Raw genomic sequence first — 19,749 nt, 5'->3', positions numbered from 1 at the left:
TTAATCATAAATGGGAAAGTTCAGAGCAAAAAGCAGTTGTTCCCCCTTTTTCCAGACGTTTACATATCTGGTGAGGGTCTGGCATTTCCATTTGAATGCTGTGCTCTTTTTTGGATCTGAGATCAGGTGGGGAGGAGAAAACGTTCCTACAGAGAGGCCATGCCAGCTCCATGTGCATTCTCTTTTGATTTTAGAAGCCAAATCAGCCCCAGAGGCGTTAATATTTTTTGGCCATATAATAGCTGTTCTCTTTCCCCTCTGAGTTCCTAACAGACAGATACAGAAGCTAGCAGTACAGCTCTGTTCAACAGACATGTGCTGGTACCTCCTCTGCACCGGGTACCACACGTGTTGCTGGACATTTAGTGATGAATAAGCCTATGTCCCCACCCCAAGCTTGTGAAAACTTGGCGTCTAAGAAGTTATGCCTACTAAAGCCTGGAAAGGCATTCTCCTGTGTTCCCTCTCTTCCCAGGCTCCATCCTTGCCCACATCCAGAAGCGGAAACACTTCAATGAGCGAGAAGCCAGCCGAGTGGTGCGGGATGTTGCTGCTGCCCTTGACTTCCTGCATACCAAAGGTGACCCAGGCCCTGGCCTTGGTGGGTGGCTTGGGCCGGCCAGCCTCTGGGTACCAAGCGAGGGGACAGCCAGGCAGAGGGCTCGTCCAGGCAGTGGTGATGTGAACATGCTCACCCACAGCAGGGGCAGGGGCAGGGCGGCAGTACAGGATGCTTCTCGGCGTCTGCCGTGGGTTGAGGGTAGATGGTAGAGCTATTACGCAGGATAGGGATAGAGGAGAAAGAGCAGGGAGGAAAAAGAATAAATTTTACATTGAACAAGGTATGGTTGAGTGTGTGTATATGCAACTGTGTACATGAATGATGCTCCTTTTCTTTTCCTGATGAACAATATAAAACTCATACATAATATAGCCAATCTAGTGTAAATATATCAGTGTTACTCTTTTTAGTCGTTTAAAATACATCACCTGTATCTCTCTTTTCAAAACTGGAATGATGGGATATATTTAGTTTTATATATCTTGTTCACAGGAAATGAAAAGTGCATTTTTCTATTAATGTGTAAGTTTGAGATATCTGTTGAACATCACCATGGTAACTAGCAGGCAGCCTTTGTTTGAATTACACTTTGGTTTACGGTCCCTTTCCTTGGACTGATTATTCAAGAATTTTTATAGTGAATTAAATCTTTTTGCAAATTAAGTGTTTTGTATTTCTGTAAATGTCTGGCTGTTATATACATTTTTTAAAAATTTGCCTAACAGCGGTGCTATGGGAAAATCCTTTTTTCCAGCTGTGTGCTCCCTCAGTACTAGTGCCTGCCATTTGGAGAACTGAGAATGACGTCATCCACAGTGGCTAACACGTGGATAGCACTTGTTAGGGGCTAGGCACTATTCTAAGCCTTTTATAGGTACGAATTCATTTACGTCATCATGTGTGTCTTACGTACTATATATGCAAGTGTAGATGGAGCATGGTTCCTGGCACACAGTAGTCCTTCAACAAATGTTATTTCCCCCATCCTCATCCCCCACCAGGCAGAGAGCATTTTTATTCCTAATATTAATATTAAATCCCTTGCTAAAGCATTCTGCCTGCTGGGGCGGGGTTGCGGGGAGCAAATAATCTGTGACTTAGGTCTATTCCCATTGTGGATGTTGGCAGCAGCACCAGTGTGTGCTCAGGGCCAGTCGCAGGCATGCTGCTCACACGTCCCACTCTGGGCCAGCATCCAGCGCCGACTGGCCTGGCTTGTGTGCGGGGGTGTGGGGGTTCAGGTTCATGGACCCACCTCCCTTCCTCCAGTGGCTGAAAGAGATCTGTGTGCTGACAGTGCCCGTGCTGGGGCCCTGACTTGCACCTAGGATGGAAACCCCTGGAAGGGGGGGTCTGGCCCTTCTGCAGCATGATGAATAGCAGCAGTTGTGTTTCTGAAAGCTGGGATGCATGTAGGTAACACCTGCCTGACAAAGATTTACAACTGCTCCCCAAGCTGCCTCTGTAGATTGCAAAACTGGGTCACGCTTTTTACAAGATCCATACCTTGGAGGGGGTGGTAAAGGCGGTTTTATTTTTTATTTATTTATTTACAAGAATGCACTGAAGGGAACAGAGGCTGGTGGTGTCTTAGGGGGTCTGAAGTGCTTGTTAACATCTAGCTGGCCGGCTGCCCATGTGACTAGAAGTTGGAGGGGATGAAAAACGATTTCCAGCTGAACTAGGCTGTTTTCTAAATAACTTCACACTGGGAAGATGAATTGGGCAAGAATGGGTCAGGCCTGAAACAAGTTCCATACTTTTAAATACTGGACACACTGCAGCTTAACCTCTGGGAAATGAACCGGAGCGGCTCGATGGCCGGTGTGCTCACACAGCAGACCCATTATTACCGCCGGGCTCTCCGAGTGCTCAGGCTGCGGGACAGCTGGGCCACGGGCACCTATTTGGAGAGTAAGGCTCCATGCGCGCTTCGTGATCCTTCTGTGGGAGCACTTGCTGTAATGGAAAATATCTTTCACTTTTAGTGTGGCGAGCTGCAGCCCGACTCAATTTGTGCAGCCTGGACTGAGTTGCTCTGGGTTCTCATTCAATTAGGTGACTGATGAAGTTACTTAGCTCGCTGGAGCTCAGGTTTTTCCTCTCTAGTAAGGTGCCTCAGGTGGGCGGGGCTCGGCCTTTGCGGTCCACTAGGGCATTGGAGGGCTGCAGGACAAGTTGATCGTCGAGGGAATTCTCGAGAAGCAGAGTCTGCTTCTCATCACCCAGGAACCCTCTGTGGCTTTGCAGTACTTCCAAGCAGTGGCTGTGTGACTCTGGCTCAGCCCACCAGCCCCTCTGTCTCTGTGCTGTGCGTGCTGCAGAAGGAAAGAGGAAAGGGATGTTTCCATGTCCTCCACCATGGCCCCTATGACTTGGCTCTTTGTCCCTTTCTTTGTTTAGAAGCAGGTTCCCCCAAAGCTGCCCTCCTGGCCAGGTCAGCAGGTTAAAAGCTCAGCCCTCCTGGGTGAGGCTGCTATTTCCAGTCTCCTTCAGGACGCCTGGCCAAAGTGCAGGGAGTCATCTCTTAAGAGCAGCACCCTCAGGCCAAAGCAGGCCTTGCTCCGCTGCTGGCAGGGCTGCCTGGGGCGTGCAGAGCAGGGGAAGAGGCCATCACACAAGCTTTGGGAGATCTGGTAACCAACACTGGTTTCTCTGAACATTCCAGGAGTCACACTGAAGAAATGTTTTAATTGGCCACACAAGAAGAAATGAGGTAGAGCAGTGTAAGCCCCCCGAGATGCTCTTAAACAAGGCACTAATTATTTCTGCCTTGCTGTCCCAAGCATTGCCATCTGTGGGGCTCTCTGCTGTGCTTTGCAGTAGGCTTTCTGATTCTTGGTGGTCACTGCAGTGCTGAAAGGTAGGCTGGCTGGGATTCATTTAGGTCTTCTTATCCCTCTGCCAGACTTCTAAAGCCTCTGCTTCAAAAGAACTTGCTTTTGGTTTGTGTCTCTGGTTACTTCTGCCTCCTGCAGCTCGTTGATTTTTTAATGTACCATAATTGGGAATTAATCTGCGAACAACAGCATTTGGAAAAAATTAATTGTGTGTGGAATGTTTGATAATTATGTGCATATGTTAACCATTTCTTTGCTCTTTGTCATTTCAGGCATTGCTCATCGTGATCTGAAGCCAGAAAATATATTGTGTGAATCTCCAGAAAAGGTACTTAGGGCCTGATCTGGGACATTACAGTTTATACTGATCTGGGAAGCCACCTTGCTTTCCATATAGATTGTTAGGCTCATGGCCTCAGGTGCCAACTTGAACTGATGAGAATATTATAATACCTAATATGGAATGTTTCTATGATCCTTGTCCCTTCTGTGCTCTTCATCATCAGTGTGATTGGCTTAAGTCAGAGTTTGTATTAATAGAATATGAGACCCACACAAAATTAATATTTTCTAGTCCAATGTACCTACTTTTGGAGCAGTTGATGTGAGTCATAAACAACTGAATCTTATATGGAGCAGATCTCTACCTATAAATGGTATTTGTGTTATGGTATATACCAGATGGTGTCCACCACTGGAAGTAATAATTAGGAACAAGTTCTTGAAAAGGACTTCTGTTTCCATTTTTATTTCCAAAGGTACCTATTAAAAACAAAACATGCTCAGTGTTGAACAAATTCAACCTATTTTAAATGTTGCCTTAACTCAAACTACTAGTAAACAGAAGTATTTGCAATTCCATTAGTGTATGACTCTGACAAATTCTGTGTTTATAGGAGGGATTTAGGCCCAAGTGGTATTGGGACCCATGTTCACAGTTCTACATGTATGTACACATGTATGTTTGCAAGAGCATGCATGTCTTGGTCTAGATGAAGCTAAGGCTCATAAATAAGGGGTGCCTGTGAATGAATCTGTGAGTCCACCTGCTACTCACACTCTTTTGTGGGGAATAATAATGGATTAGCTCAAATAAAATCATGCGACTTCCTGTCACTCATCTAGCATAGACCTTTATAATTTATCATTATTACTATTAATAATTACATTTAATATGCCTTGACCGCTTACATTATGCCAAGCATTTATTTAGTAATTTTAAAATATTGTGTGAAGTAGATACTATTATTAGATTCATTTCATGAATGAGGACACTGAAGCTTAGAGAGGTTAAGAAACTTGTACAGTGTCAGTCAGCTGGTAAGTAGAAGAGCCTAGATTTCTATAGGTGCCTTCACTACCTGTTACTGCCTCTGGTATATAATGTGCTTTCATGGCCTTTGTTTCATTTGATCTTCATGGCACAAGTTTGTTATGCCCTTTTAATGGTCGGAAAAACTAAAAATAAGAGAGACTAAGTGTCAAAGGGCATCACCAAGAAAGTAAAAAGATGTCCTACAGAATGGGAGAAAATATTTGCAGATCATACAACTGAGAAGGGGTTAATATCCAAAATATATAAGGGACTTCTAAAACTCAACAACAAAAAGACAACCCAATTAAAAAAACTGACAAAGGATTGAACAGACATTTTCTCCAAAGAAGATACACAAATGGCCAATAAGCATATAAAAAGATGTTCAGTATCCTTAGTTATTAGGGAAATGCAAATCAAAACCACTGTGAGATACCACTTCATACCTACTAAGATGGCCATAATTTTAAAGATGGAAAAATAACAAATGTCGGTGAAGATATGGGAAAATTGGAACCCTAATATGTTGCTGGTAACAATGTTAAATAATACAGTCACTGTGGAAAACAGTCTGGCAGTTCCTCAAAAGGCTAAACACAAATTACCATATGACCCAACAATTCCACTCCTAGGTATGTATCCAAAAGAACTGAAAACAGAGACCCAAACAGATACTTGTACACTGATGTTCATTATAACATTATTCACAACAGACAAAAGGTAGAAACAACCCAAGTGGCCATCAATAGATGAAATAGATAAACAATGTGATACCCACATACAATAAAATATTATTCAGCCATGAAACAGGATGAAGTTTTGATACCTGCTACAATATGGATGAACCTTGAAAGCATGCTAAGTAAAGTAAGACAGACATAGACAAATATGATTCCACTTATGTAAAATGTCTGGAGTAGGCAAATGAATAGAGACAGAGTATATTAGAAGGTACTTGGAACCAGGGAGAAGAAGAATGGGAAGTTATTACTTAATGAACATAGAGTTTCTGATTGGACTGATGGAAGAGTTTTAGAAACAGATAGTGGTAATGTAATAGTTACTTAATGCCAGTGACTTTTAAGTGTATGTTTTTCATATACACTTAAAAATGGCTAAAATGGGATGGACGTGCTGGTGCACACCTATAGGTCCAGCTACTCGGGAGGCTGAGGCAGGAGGATTACTTGAGCCCAGGAGTTTGAGGCTTCAGTGAGCTGTGATCATGCCACTGCACTCCAGCCTGGGAGACAGAACCTCTTAAAAAAAAAAAAACGGCCAGGCGCAGTGGCTCACGCCTGTAATCCTGGCACTCTGGGAGGCTGAGGCGGTTGGCGTGCTCGAGGTCAGGAGTTCGAAACCAGCCTGAGCAAGAGCAAGACCCCGTCTCTACTATAAATAGAAAGAAATTAATTGGCCAACTAATATATGTAGATAAAATTAGCCAGGCATGGTGGCACATGCCTGTAGTCCCAGCTGCTTGGGAGGCTGAGGCAGGAGGATTGCTTGAGCCTAGGAGTTTGAGGCTGCTGTGAGCTAGGCTGACGCCACGGCACTCACTCTAGCCTGGGCAACAAAGCAAGACTCTGTCTCAAAAAAACCAAACAAACAAAAAAAACAAATAGGCATATTTTATATTTTACTACAATGAAAAAGAAAGGGGCCAAACGAAAAAGAAAAGAAGAAAAAGGGAGGGAGGGAGAGAAGGAAGGGAAGAAGCTGAGGGACTTGCCCAGGCTTCCCGGCAGTACATGGGTGACCTAGGACTCACAGAACCAGCATTTTCAGCTTGTTCAGTGCTGCTTCCACCGTGGAGGACACGCTCACGTGTGCACCCAAACTGCCCTCCTGGTTGGCTCCGAAGATGAGTCACCATGTCTCGTTCTCAGGTGCAGCATCCAGTTCTGGGCTTGGCTGCTGTGTTGATACTGCCCAGAGTGACCAACCGTCCCAGTTTTCCAAGGACTGAGGGGCTTCCCGGAACACAGGGCTTTCAGTGCTTAAACTGAAAAAGTCCCAAGCAAGCACCCCAGGATGCATCAGTCACCCTAAGCCAGTGAGGTGGCCAAGGTTTTACTCCAAGCTCCTTTGCCCTCCACTGAATGGGCTGCAGGGAGTCTGTCAGGAGTGCGTGTGAACTCCTCTAGCTCCCGTGATGCAGCCTGCACCAGTGTTGGCGGGCAAGAGTTCCGTACTTATTTTCTACTAACTTCGTGACAGTCCACACTGTATAGTTCGCCTGTTTTTCTCTTAGTTGGGAAATAAGAGAGCATGGGGAAGAGGACACCTTGGAAAAAGACCTCTAGGGACTTCTCATTAACCCAAGGAGAGTGAATATGACCTGGTAGATAAAGCCAGCTGCAGTGTGACAGTCACATCGAGTTCCTCATGCTCTCTGATTCTTTTTGTTTTTTAGACAGAGTCTCGCTCTTCACTGGGACTACAAGTGTGTACTACCACATCTGGTTAAATTTCTTATGTTTTGTAGAGACAGGGTCTCACTGTGTTGCCCAGTCTGGTCTCTAACTCCTGGGCTCAGGCGATCTTACCACCTCTGCCTCTCAAACTGCTGGGATTACAAGCGTGAGCCACTGCACCAGCCCCTGTAGTTTCTTATATCTGTGACCTCGGCTTCTGTTTTCCTTTTCAGGTGTCTCCGGTAAAAATCTGTGACTTTGACTTGGGCAGTGGGGTGAAACTGAACAACTCCTGTACCCCCATAACCACACCAGAGCTCACCACCCCGGTATGTGTGGCTGGGTACCCTGGGTAACTTCCTTCTGGGCTCCTGTGCATTTGGAGTGCCCCCTGCACCAAAGTTGGGGAGTCTTGAGCAGAGGGTGGAGGAAGGAAAGCCAAGGGGTCGAGTGGATCCCTTGTATCAAGTGGATCTGTAGCATATCCCACTGTCCAGGTTGTCATTTGGCTCGTGGGCTCTGGGCTCTGTATTGTCGCTCCCAAGCCTGCCCCTTCCCCTTAGGTGCTAATGAAAGTGACATTAGGGCTTTTAGTTTGGGATGGGTCATCCCTGCTGATGAAGGGATAAATTGTAACTGTAAGCACAGGCTAAGCCCTGACTCCTGACTCAGGTGAAAACAGACTCGACTCCCAGGCCAGCCCTTTTGCATATGAGCATGTGGTAGTTCTATAAAGCCTATCCCCATTGTGATGGAGGATGGGGGCTGTTCTCCCCCACCGTGGAAGGATAGTCTCTCTCTAGCGGGAACTCTGAGGTCCCAGGCAATGTGCATGTGGGATCACTAAGGCAAGTCATCCTGTTGCTTCTCTGACTTCACATTTTATGCCCAGGTGGTGCTGCTACTGCCTCTTCTTAAGACATCTCTTGTACATACTTGATATGCTACGATTATTATTATTCTTTTGAGATTTGCATGTTTCACAAGTAAATTTTCCTAATAATCCTTTTTTAAGACATGCCTTTAAATATGCTTATACTGTGTCTTATTCTAAGTAACATTATTAGGAATGTTTGTGTGTTAGCTTCTAACATGCTGGGCTGCCTTGGTCTCAAAATCATTAACCCTAATTGCCAATAACAAGGAAAATATCTTTTCCTGAGAACACTTAACCTTCCAATCAAATTCATTTGAGAGGTTGTTTCTTGGTGAGCCTGACATAAGCAGGAGGGAGTGGACAAAATGTGTTTTGTTCTCACTAGCAGTTTTCCTAAGGGGGCGAGAGGGAGATAAATCCTGGGTTCTGGCCCCAGGTCTTCCACTGATGTGCTCAAACAGTCCCTGTCCCTTTCTAGGTCCTGCCTTTGCCACCTGTAAATGGGAAGGGTGGGAAGATCAGATTTGTTCGAAGAGCTGTTCTAGCTTTGATGATCTCTGAATTCTGAATTCTTGTGCGTCCTCGCTGTGAGCTAGCAGGAGAGCTAGGCAGGATTCACTTTAGGAAATCCTTGCTGTGTGGAATTGGATCTCCACAGATCTCCCTCCCAGAGCCGTATTCCTGGCACATTTAATTACCTATGCATGAAGTGTCTGTCTGTGGAGAGCTGGAGCAGGGACAGACTCCTGAAGCTTCTTGGCCAAAGGTCTCTGCCTGCTGGAGAAGGACCTGCAAAGATAAGGCTGCTCGGAGCTGGTCATGTGGATCTTGGGGGATGGTGGGGCTCGGTTAACAAACGCTGGCTTGGCCCAGCTTCTCTGAGTGCCTCGGTGGCATCTGGTGAGCTCTCTAGCTGGCCTTGCTGATGACTTCCTGCTCTGTACCCCACCCCTCCATCGTCTTGCTGCAGTCCCAGTACAGTCTGCCCTCTGCCATGCCCTCCCGGTGACTGAGCCTCTCTCTCTGCCATCTCTCCTGCCACCCCCCACCCCACAGTGTGGCTCTGCAGAGTACATGGCCCCCGAGGTGGTGGAGGTCTTCACGGACCAGGCCACTTTCTATGACAAGCGCTGTGACCTGTGGAGCCTGGGCGTGGTCCTCTACATCATGCTGAGTGGCTACCCCCCGTTTGTCGGTCACTGCGGGGCAGACTGTGGCTGGGACCGGGGCGAGGTCTGCAGGGTGTGCCAGGTGAGTGCGGCCCCAGGGGCTGCTACGTAGGCCCTACAGGGGCTCGTTGTGGTTGTGGGAGGCCAGCAGGACGGAAGGGTATTCCTGATCTGGAAAGGGCTTTATTTTTTTCCATTTTTTTTTAATTTCATCATATTATGGGGGTACAAATGTTAAGGTTACATATATTGCCCATGCCCCCCTCCCCCCTCAAGTCAGAGCTTCAAGCGTGACCATCCCCCAGAGGTTGCATATCTCACTCATTATATTTGTATATACCCCTCCCTCTTCTGTCAGGGCAGCCACAAGGTAAAATAGACATAATCAGGCACTCAGCCCAGCCAGGAGCTCGGAGAGGGTTGTTAGAGAACATCATACCTGAGCTGGCTTTTAAAGGATAAGTGTTGGCTGGGCGCGGTGGCTCACGCCTGTAATCCTAGTACTCTGGGAGGCCGAGGCAGGCAGGCAGATTGCTCAAGGTCAGGAGTTCGAAACCAGCCTGAGCAAGAGCGAGACCTCGTCTCTACTATAAATAGAAAGAAATTAATGGGGCAACTAACATATATAAGAAAAACTAGCCGGGCATGGTGGTGCATGCCTGTAGTCCCAGCTACTCGGGAGGCTGAGGCAGGAGGATCGCTTGAGCCCAGGAGTTTGAGGTTGCTGTGAGCTAGGCTGACTCCACAGCACTCACTCTAGTCTGGGCAACAGAGTGAGACTCTGTCTCAGACAATAAAAATAAAGGATAAGTGTTGCCCAGGGAAAAGGAGCGGGAAATGCAGGTAGAAGGCACAGGCAGAGAGAGGGACATGTGAAACAGCCATGTGCAAGGGAGGAAGCGTGGCGTGTAAGGCAGCAGGTGGTGGGCGGTGAGGCCTCAGAGGGTCACAGAAGGCCCTCCAGGGAAGGGCAAGGAGTGTGGGCTTTGTGCTGGGGGCAATGTTCCTTCTCATCACCATCCAGTCCCCCAGGCAGCACAGCCCTCCCAGCCTGCCACAGGCATTCTGTAGAGTTTGATGATTTAAGGGAGAGTGGGGTGTGGGAAGGGGCCCCGGGGTGTGGGAAGGGGCCCCGGGCTGTGGCATCTCCAAGCCATGAGCTGCAGCTGCAGCTGAGGTTGATTGAAGCCAGGTGATCAGATCAGCGATGGGCACATCCTGCCCATCTCTGGCCAGTGTGGCCTCAGGAGGAATCTTCTTTACCTAGAACAAGCTGTTTGAGAGTATCCAGGAAGGCAAGTATGAGTTTCCGGACAAGGACTGGGCGCACATCTCCAGCGAGGCCAAAGACCTCATCTGCAGGCTCCTGGTGCGAGATGCCAAGCAGAGACTCAGCGCTGCCCAGGTGCTGCAGCACCCGTGGGTGCAGGGGGTGAGTGCCCCCAGTCCTGCGGCATGGCCACGAGGAAGTGCTCGTCCCAGAGAGTGCTAAACGCCAGCCGGTGGCTGACCTCAGCTGCAGGGAGGTCCTACAGCAGCTTCCGCCCCTGTGTGTGGGCGGTGAACTGACTCCTCTCTTCGCCCAGGCTGAGCCCCTTACGCTCCGTGGCCTTGGCTCTAACCATGGCCACAGACTAACCCCCAAAAGAGCCCTCCAGGGGATTTGGCACATGCATCCCACTATTGGAAGAGGCACCCAGCCCAGGAAGCAGTCTGGTGTCATCATCTGAGGCCCGCAGCACCATCCTCTTACACAAAAACGTCATTAGCTGAGAGCACCCGGAAGCAAGCATGGCATTGCCCTGTGGCTGTGATGGGGGCACGCAGCTGACCTGGAAGATGAATGGTAGTGGTTTGCCCAGGGCTAAGGATCCAAATCTTCACTAGAAAATATTTTTTAAAACCCTCCTTGGTTAGTCACAATACCTGACCTCTCTCTCTCCAAGGGATCTGCCAGACTCCTTGGTGACTTACTTTGTCTCCTTGGTCTGCCAGGCCCTTGCTGGGCTCAGGGGCCCTGCCGGTGGAAGGAGGCAAGCATTGCCAGCCCACGTCACAGACAGGGACCTGATCCAAGAGCGTCTAAGTGGCTAATTCCCAGGCACCCAAGTGCACACACCTACTGCATGCCAGACACTGGCAGTGCAGGGACAAGCGAGACTCAGGCCCCGTCGCCATTGGAGAGAGGTAGACAAGGGAATAAATTACAGGACAGTGCGATAAATGCTTATTAAAAGGGGGGTCTGTAGAGTGTGCCAGGTAAGTGTAGCCCCAGGGTTACAACTGGGCCAGTTGTACCACCACCTCTGCTTAAGTGGGTAGGGAGGTGGCAGGAAGGGACAATGCTTCACAGGGGAAGTGACCCTTGGGCTGGATCTTGGAAGAAGATTGGGACCCTGCTGAGCAAAGGGAGAGAGGGGCTCTCCATGCACGTTGGGGGCTGTGTCTTCAGATTGTACCTTTCTTGCTCTCTCCTTAGAAGGCCTGACCCCACAGGCAAGCATAGCTCCGTCCCTGTGCTGGGCCCAGAGCCTGCAGTAACCTACCCACTCTGTGCTGGTCTGGGTGGGGGCAGCCCTTGGAAGGAGGGAGCAGCGCTCACCCACACATCTGTCCTTCCCATTCTAGCAAGCTCCAGAAAGGGGACTCCCCACGCCGCAAGTCCTCCAGAGGTAAATGCTCACCCCAGCACCTTCTCTCTTTGGCTTTGACAGTCCCTCCAGCTCTCAGCCAGAATGCATGGGGAGATGAGGGACGAGGAGCCACCCCTAGGCACAGTAGCCTTCTCCCTGCTTCCTCTCCTCACTCTCTTCCTCTGCTCTAGATGGCTCTCTCTGTTTTGTTCCTCCACCTAGATTGCTTCCTCTGCCCTCCAGCACCATTAAGGCCCCTCCTTGCACTGTTTGCCTACCCACTTGATTTGTAACTGGAAGTCGCCACTTACAGCCCAAAGACAGCCCAACTGAGGCTTCCCCTGCGCTGGCAGGTGGAGAAGCAGCAGGAGAGGGGCACTGTGAGGCAGTGGGACCAGTCATCACACACTACCACAGACAGTAATCATGGCCACCATGTACTAAATCCTGACCACATGTCAAGATGTTGGTGTTAGGGGCTTTGTATATGTTATGTCCTTATCCCCATTTCACAGATGAGAAAACTGAGGAGGAGAGAGAGCAGGTTAACTTGCTTGGGGCCACATGGTAGCCCTGGATGTAGACTCCAGAGCCTTCCAATAGCTGAACTACGTTCCCAGTGAGCACGGCTCTGTTCCCACAAGGCAAGGGCTAAGCGGTATGGGAATCCCCTCCGGAACCAGCCCTGTGCTGGTATTTAGGAGCCACACAGGGAAGTCTCACCTCCACAGTCTCCGTTTGTGCCTAGGAACGCTGTTGCCCAGCGTGGGTTCCTACCTGATTCCCAGAGCTGCCCCCAGATGCTTGGAGGCACCAAACCTCAGAGCCCACTTAGATTTATGCAGCACACCTGGAGTGTTTGTTACACGCCAGCCCCGAGCTGGGCTCTGGGGACACGGGCATAACTGGCACAGGCCCTCTCTGGGTGCTCTGCCTTGATGGGGGAGAGGGACAGACGCGTGAGTTTCGTGTGCCACAGCTCTTCCTCTGATCGAGCTGTGTGCAGAGCTGTGGGAGCTCAGAGGAGGGTGTTGTGAGCACAGGGGTGCATTTGCCCGACTGTCAAGTCTAGGGACTGCACTTGACTGCACTTGGAGCTAAAGGCCATTCTAGCCTCGGTGGAGCAAGATTTCAAACGCAGGCAAGAACTGCTTCGGAGAGCGCCTGTGCGTGTGCGGGCAGTCTGGTGGGCACGTGGAACCGCGGCAGCGAGCAGGAGTGCCCAGCAGCTGCCCTGCTGACCCTGAGCCCTGCCTCTCTCTCTTCTGTGCCTTCCCTGGCCCCTGTAGGAACAGCAGCACGATGGACCTGACGCTGTTCGCCGCGGAGGCCATCGCCCTTAACCGCCAGCTGTCACAGCACGAGGAGAACGAACTGGCAGGGGGGCCAGAGGCGCTGGCTGAGGGCCTCGGCTCCATGAAGCTCTCCCCTCCCTCCAAGTCTCGGCTGGCCCGCCGGCGGGCCCTGGCCCAGGCAGGCCGCAGTGGAGATGAGGGACCGTGCCCGACACCCACAGCACTCTGAGCCACTCCAGTCACACCTTGTAGGCCCCAGGCCTGTCCAGTCATGGCCCCTGTGGAAACCCGTGTGGCCAAAGTCTACAGAAAGGCAACGGGCCTGCATTGTGGCTCCATCAGGCCTTTTCTCTACAAAGGCCCTGAGGTTCCCACTCAACCCCCCATTTCCCCAGGGTCCTGGAGGAAAAAGCTTTTCCTAAGGGGTTGTCTTTGAAAACGAAAGCAATCACTTGTCACTTTGCATAATCGCCTGTGGCGGGAACATCTCTTTGCCAGGCTCCACCTGCTCACCGCCTGCAGAGGATCCAGCTCCCACCGCAGAGGCGCTGGGGCTGCAGCCTTCAGGGAGCCAGCTTCCAGAAGCCAGGAGCATCCGTTGACAGTGGCTGCGACACGTGCCTCTTCCAACTCTCTGCACTGTCACCCTCCTCTGGCCGTCCTCCACCTTCCTCTGTCCTCCGCACGTCCTCTTTGCCCGTCCTCTCCCTTGGCTGAGCAAAGCCATCCCCTCAATTCAGGGAAGGGCAGGAATCTTCCTCGTTCAGGAAACCAGATCAGTCTTCCAGCGTGTAGCACAGAAGCACATAATCTTTCTTCGCCGTGACCGAAATGTGCTCCTCATTTATCATCCTCTTCTTCGTTTGTGATTGCTGCTAAAGTCCTATGTTGTTTTTATAAAGTTTGTTTTTAACCAGGCTCTTCCAGCAAAGGTGGGACTTTAAACTCCCACCACAAGCCCGTGGACTTCCCAGAGCACGCACATACGGGCTTGCTCTTGTTTCGGGAATGTCCACGCGTTTAGGTTTTAACGAGCTAGTCCCTGTTATTCTAACTGGTTTTAAGCCGTTGCTATGAGGAGCAACTTGGAGACAGTGGAGACAGTGCCGGTGTCATGTCACATGGAGGCGGCACAGGTCTGGGCAGTCAGATGGAGCCCTGCACCTGGGGCAAAGCTGGGTCAGAGCAGCCCCAAACAGCATGAAGGTACAGCCCCTGTCGCAAGAGCTGAGCTATTGATTTATATAAAGAAAATAGATTTGCATATGTCAGATGTTTATACAACACAAGGATGGTTTTATATATTGTGCTTGTTTTAATAAAACTTAAATTCTAACTGTGGCCTGCTCAGTGGTCCGTCCTTTCCCTGCAGACCTGAGAAGGAGGCAGGCCTTTTGCACGGGGCTGAGTCCAGCCAGGGGGGGGAAGCTGCCCTTGTCAGGACCCCAAATAGAAAACCAAATTTGGTCTGCACCACAAGGTGAAGGAGACATTGCTTTTCTTTTTTAAGTAAGGAAATGAAATTCATTTATCAGTCACTTCTCCTGTGCCAGGACCCCAGAGGTGAGTAAGAAGCGGCCTCTGCTTTTTAGGAGCCCCCCACTGAGCAGTAGAAGTGGTGTCAGCTGTAATGCCGTGACACAAGTAGACTTCAAAACATGCTTTAATAGATATCCCTTGTACCCATTCAGCCACAAGCAGGGGAACAAATTTCCCCTCTGTCTAAAGCATTACTAAGCCTTTATTGAGAGCCTGTCATGTGCCGGGACTATGCTTGTCCTGCCGGACTTGGCAACAAAGAAAAGTGGTGCCTCCCAGCCACAGCCCTTGTGTGTGTCATGCAAAGGACCTTCGTGTCTGTTGTCCCATGTAATCCCCAGTGCCATACTGGAGAGGGCTAGGCTGAAAAGGACCTTTCCCAAGCAGGTGGCAAGAGGGAGGTGAGCATCAGCAGTAGACTGGGTGCCAATGACAGCTATTTGCCATGGGAGAGCAGAGAGGGAGAGGGGCTTAGGGGCTCTTCACTGTCCTACACTATAGATGACTCTGCGTTAATGATCACATATCGTTTTTTGACAGTCTTCCCTTTGCAGTAACCCTGACCATCCTCACATCCCTTCATCTGCCAGGGTGGGGAGTTGGGGGGTTGGCTGGAAAAACAGACCTGCAGAATCTGGGCTTTTGGGCCCAAGGTCTCCAAACCTCTGGGGATCCGGGGTGTGAGATGAGTTCCGCCCTGGACTCCAGCCCCAGCCTGGTCAGGCTTCTCCCAGGGCCCAATGGGAATGTAACTTCTGGGGGCTTCCTGGGTTAGGCACTGGCCTCCCTACAGCCCTGGCCCACACCCTGTCCTGCGACAGCTCTCCCATGCGTTGACTCCAGCTGTGCCCTCTCCCAGCTGCCGCCCCGCTCCGGTCATCCTCCACAGCTCTGCTGAAATGCCACTGTGCCGCCTCTGGTTTTGCTGTCACTGTTGTTTGCACTTACTGAGTAAGAAGTACTTTCTAAGAAGTTTACTATGGGCATTAGCATTCAATTCTCACAGCAGTCGTGTGAGGTGGGTACTATTATTTTACCCCATTTAACATGAAAAACCAAGCGGAGAAAGGAAAAATAGCGTGCCCAGGGCTGTACAGCTAGCAATGGTGGAACTGAAATTCCTTCTAAAGAGGCTTGGGCCCCAGAGTCCTGCTGTCCGTGTTCAAATCCCAGCTCTGGCACTTACTAGCTTTGGGCCTTGGGCAAGTTACTTAACCTCTGAGAGTCTCTGTTTCTTCAGGTGTAAACGCAGATGATAGTGCTTACTGTGGTACTGTGCAAAAGTTACGAACCAATAAACGTATTGTTGAGAGCAGTTCCAGACACATGTAAGTGTGCCATGAATGTTAGCTACTGCATTTTAGTTATACTGCAGTCCCCTTCTGGGTGGTTTCAGTTACCTGCCGCCAACCGCCGTCTAAAGATAGGTGAGTACAGCACAGTAAGATATTTTGAGCGACTACAGTCACATAACTTTTATCATAGTATATTGTTATAATTATTCTATTTTAGTTAATCTCTTACTGTGCTTAATTTATAAATTAAACTTTCTCATAGTTGTGTGTATGTATAGGAAAATGCATAGTATTTACACAAAGGGTTCAGTACCATCTGCAGTTACAGGCATCCACTGGGGATCTTGGAATGTATCCCCCTCACATAAGGGGGGACTACTGTGTTTATTGTTGTCTCCAGGGGCAGAATTATTCAACTCATGGTCCCAGTGCTGGAGGGGAGCCCTCCCTGTGCAGAAGCGCGGTGTGCTGTGCAGATGGATCTGGGGCTTTCTAGACAAGACAAGCCTTTGGCCCTCTGTGGGATCCTCCTGTTGGGGGGCTGCCCTGCTCCTCTGGGCGGGAGTCCCTATCCCATAGGGGCAGCTGTGGGGAGGAGCCTGAGGTTGGGGCTGGGGCCCTGGGCTCTAGTCCTGCCTCTGCCACTACTCACTGGGTGACCTTGGGAAGTCCTGGCTTGGCTGGGCAGAAGCAGATATGCTAGATGCACCAAGGGAGGCTCTGAGACCTGCTGGGTGGGAGCCAGCTCCCCAGCTCTAGGGCTCACACTTGGGCTGGGCCTTAGAAGGAGAGAGCTGGTCCCAGCCAGGGTGTCTCAGACCTCAGGCCTCTTTCGTCAAATCCAGTTAGCAGGTCTTGGCCCCAGTCCCAGTGCTGGTTCAGTTACATCCTGAGGACCCCTCTCTGATGGCTTCTGGGCACAGAGGTCACCCAGTCTTTGCCCCTCTGTGTGTCTACCTGCCGGAGCGCTGGGAGCCCCTCCTCCCTCCTGGCCAACTGCCCCTTGCCAGACCCAGCTCCACACACAGCGGTGCCTTGGTCCCATGCCAACTGCTCCAGCTGCTTCAGGTCTGGAGGGGGCTGAGGAGCAAGGTCCCCCCAAGGCTGGCACTACTGTTGCCATGGTAGCAGTTGCCTTGGAAGCGCTTCCCTGACTTCAGCTTCTAACAGTCCAAGAAAGCTGCCTGTCCCCGGGGGGATTGGAGAATTAATCACGGTCTTTTCCAGGGTTCTTACCCCTCAAGGAAAATAAACAGAACCAAACCAAGCTGGGCCCTTTTCACCCACCCTTCCTCCCCACCCCGCATGCCATACTTGGACTTGGTGCTCTGAGAAGGAAAGAGCATAGGCAGACACCCTGCACCTCGCCAGGAGACACAGAGGGCAGATTTTGTGATGGAACCCAGCCACGTGCCCCTGATCTCACCACACCTGGGCACTGTGGTCTTCGGGGGAGCCCAGGCCCCGCCCAGCCCAGAGTGACACAAACAAACCCTGCATGGGGGAGCAGGGGTGGGGGCGTCATAGAGGGTGCTTAGGTCCCCAAAGCTCAACCTCTCAGGAACACGTTTTCATGCACAATTATTTTGGCAGCTCCTTCTAAAACTAGTCACTGGGGGATCAATTACAAGTGACAGAGATGTGACTGTCATTTAGAGCCTAATCAGAAGCTTAATGATACCTCATCCTGGCAGGAGGCACAGGGGATATTGGCAGCAGCACCACAGCAGGGGACTGCCAGGTTCCAGGGGCTTCCTCTTTATGGGGGCCACGAACATGACCTGAGGGCCCATCATGCTCTGCGGTCACCCCTCCTCTCTAGAGGAGGGTTGCACCCAGGCCTCTCTCCAGCTTCCTGGCAATGAAGATGAAGCTCCACTCAGGTGACCCTGGGGACTTCTTTGGCTCCACTCCACACCCAAGGACTCTTGTCAGAGACAGAGCTTCCCTTGTGCCCACAGCCCTCCTCTTTACCGACTCGAGGTGGTTGTGCAGGTCCAAGCCCTCTCCCTGAACTCGGTGCTCATGTCTAGAAGGCTCGCCCAGATCCCTGCCAGCTGTGGCATTCTGTGGCACTCACTCCCAGAACCTGGAGGGGTTCCCAGTCTCCAAAGGACATGGAGAGAACAAGGACAGCTAGTGGGCACTTCATCATGGGGCCATGGGAACAGGAGCAGGGTAGTCAGTAAGGGCTTCACAGAGTTGGGGCTGGCCAGGCAGGGTCCTAGTGCATGAGGAGGTGTTTTCCAGATAGCAGGGGAGGCAGGAAAGGAGAGGAGAGGACCAAGGGGCAGGGCAGCTGTGGAGGCAGGAGGCCGTGAGCTTGGCTGCATGGGACCACACATGGTAGGAGAGAGGATGCATCCAGAGAGAGGCCAGTGGCATTGAAGATAGGACTCTGAGCAGGGTGATGGGACCCTGGGAACTGTGCCCAGGTGCAGGGCCAGGCCAGGGCCACATTCTGGGATTGGAGAGGCCCTGATCCATAAGGGCCAAAGAATGCAATTAATGATGATGGCTGGAACTGGGCGCCTGGGGCAGGGCTCAGGGCTGGGCTGGGTTGGGTTTCCACTGCCCAGCATCGGTTTGTGGATCCTGTAAGTAGGTCAGACAGGCTGGGAAGAGGTGCCCAGGCCAGGAGGTCAGAAGGCGCCAACCAGGCTCCAACCTCCTGCCTCTGCCTCCCGGCCCCCAAACCCCAGCCCTTAGCAATTCCTCTTCCCAGCCCTCCTCTCCGGTGTTTCCTCCTCCTCATACCCACCGCCACCACTGCTCTTCCCTGTCAGTCACAGCTGGGGACCCCAGGGCAGCCAGCAGGCTCGCCCTCACATTCCACTGGCAACGGAAAGGGGTGGGTACCAAGTCCACCTGAGGAGAAAGGGGTCCCCTGAGAATAAGCCTCAGACTAGGAGCCCTCAGCCCTTCCTGGGAGCCCAAAGGTGGACAGGCAGGGGAAGGGGGCACGGCAGGGGCGGAGAGCGGTCATGGAGGGACACCTCTCACTCCCCTCTTCTTGCCCCAGTCACACTTCCTGTCTCTGGAGCTGTGTCCAAGTCTCATCTCTGCGACTCCCAGTGAAGCCCCAGGTGCACCTCAGGCTGAAGGGCAGAGGACAGCACAGGGTCCCTAAGTGTGTGTCCGGGAGGCTCTTCACATCCCTGGCTTCTGAGCCCCGTGTGAAGCCACCAGCTCATTCTCCCTGCTCAGGAACCAATAGTGGAACCTGGCTGACTGCCCACTGGGCCTCTGGACCTAGAGGCAGCTCACATTGCAGCCTCATAAATAACTCAGCACCTCCCTCCTGCCACACCTCTGAGGAACCCTGTCTCCTGGACCAACGCCCCCCCCAGTCCCGACTCTCGTGGCTTTAGGCTTCCACTCGCAGAGGCTCAGCGGCAACTGAGCAGGCTCCGGGGAGCTGGCGGGATGTCCTGCGCAGGGGGGCTTGGGCTCTCCCTGGGAGAGGCAGGTAGGGGAGGAGCCCGTGGGGATCCCTAGAGCTCTGGCAGCCAGAGCGAGAATGTGTCCAGGCAGGGGTCCCAGGAGTGGCCTCCGGCTTCAGAGGCCTTTAGGGGAGGAAGAGTAAGTGGGGGTGGCCTGGTGGAGATCCAAGTCAAGGTGGGGCTGGGAGAGCTGTGGGACAGGACCACAGACTATTCCGGGGTCCCCAGCCTAGAGCCCTGCTGCCTACAAACTGCCACCCTGAAGGTGGAGCTCCAACGAGGAGACACCCGAGAGGACAGAGACCTCCAGGACATTTCGGGGACAGGCCTCACCAGCTGGAGGCACTGCCCTGGGTAGGCCTGC

At 51.3% G+C, this 19,749-nt stretch overlaps 1 protein-coding gene across 8 annotated transcripts in view; it reads left to right on the top strand.

Annotated features, from left to right (window-relative positions):
• The window catches only part of MKNK1 (MAPK interacting serine/threonine kinase 1), a 57,665-nt gene extending 43,221 nt beyond the window's left edge, over nt 1-14,444 (top strand). For 5 of the 8 annotated variants that reach the window (XM_075998002.1, XM_012776089.3, XM_075998005.1 and 2 more), the window contains 7 exons: nt 476-580; nt 3,675-3,730; nt 7,368-7,463; nt 9,068-9,262; nt 10,448-10,612; nt 11,809-11,852; nt 13,103-14,444. In XM_075998002.1, the coding sequence (XP_075854117.1) occupies nt 476-580; nt 3,675-3,730; nt 7,368-7,463; nt 9,068-9,262; nt 10,448-10,612; nt 11,809-11,852; nt 13,103-13,337 (896 nt within the window). In that variant the 3' untranslated portion in view covers nt 13,338-14,444. The other 3 variants (XM_075998014.1, XM_012776085.2, XM_075998009.1) reach the window with 2 other exon arrangements.
• The last annotated feature ends 5,305 nt before the right edge of the window (nt 14,445-19,749 follow it).

The sequence above is a fragment of the Microcebus murinus genome, chromosome 2 (genome assembly GCF_040939455.1).
Source record: "Microcebus murinus isolate Inina chromosome 2, M.murinus_Inina_mat1.0, whole genome shotgun sequence".
Classification (NCBI taxonomy): Eukaryota; Metazoa; Chordata; class Mammalia; order Primates; family Cheirogaleidae; genus Microcebus; species Microcebus murinus.
Note: the sequence above shows the minus strand (reverse complement) of the source record. Positions and strands in the feature narration are given on the sequence as shown.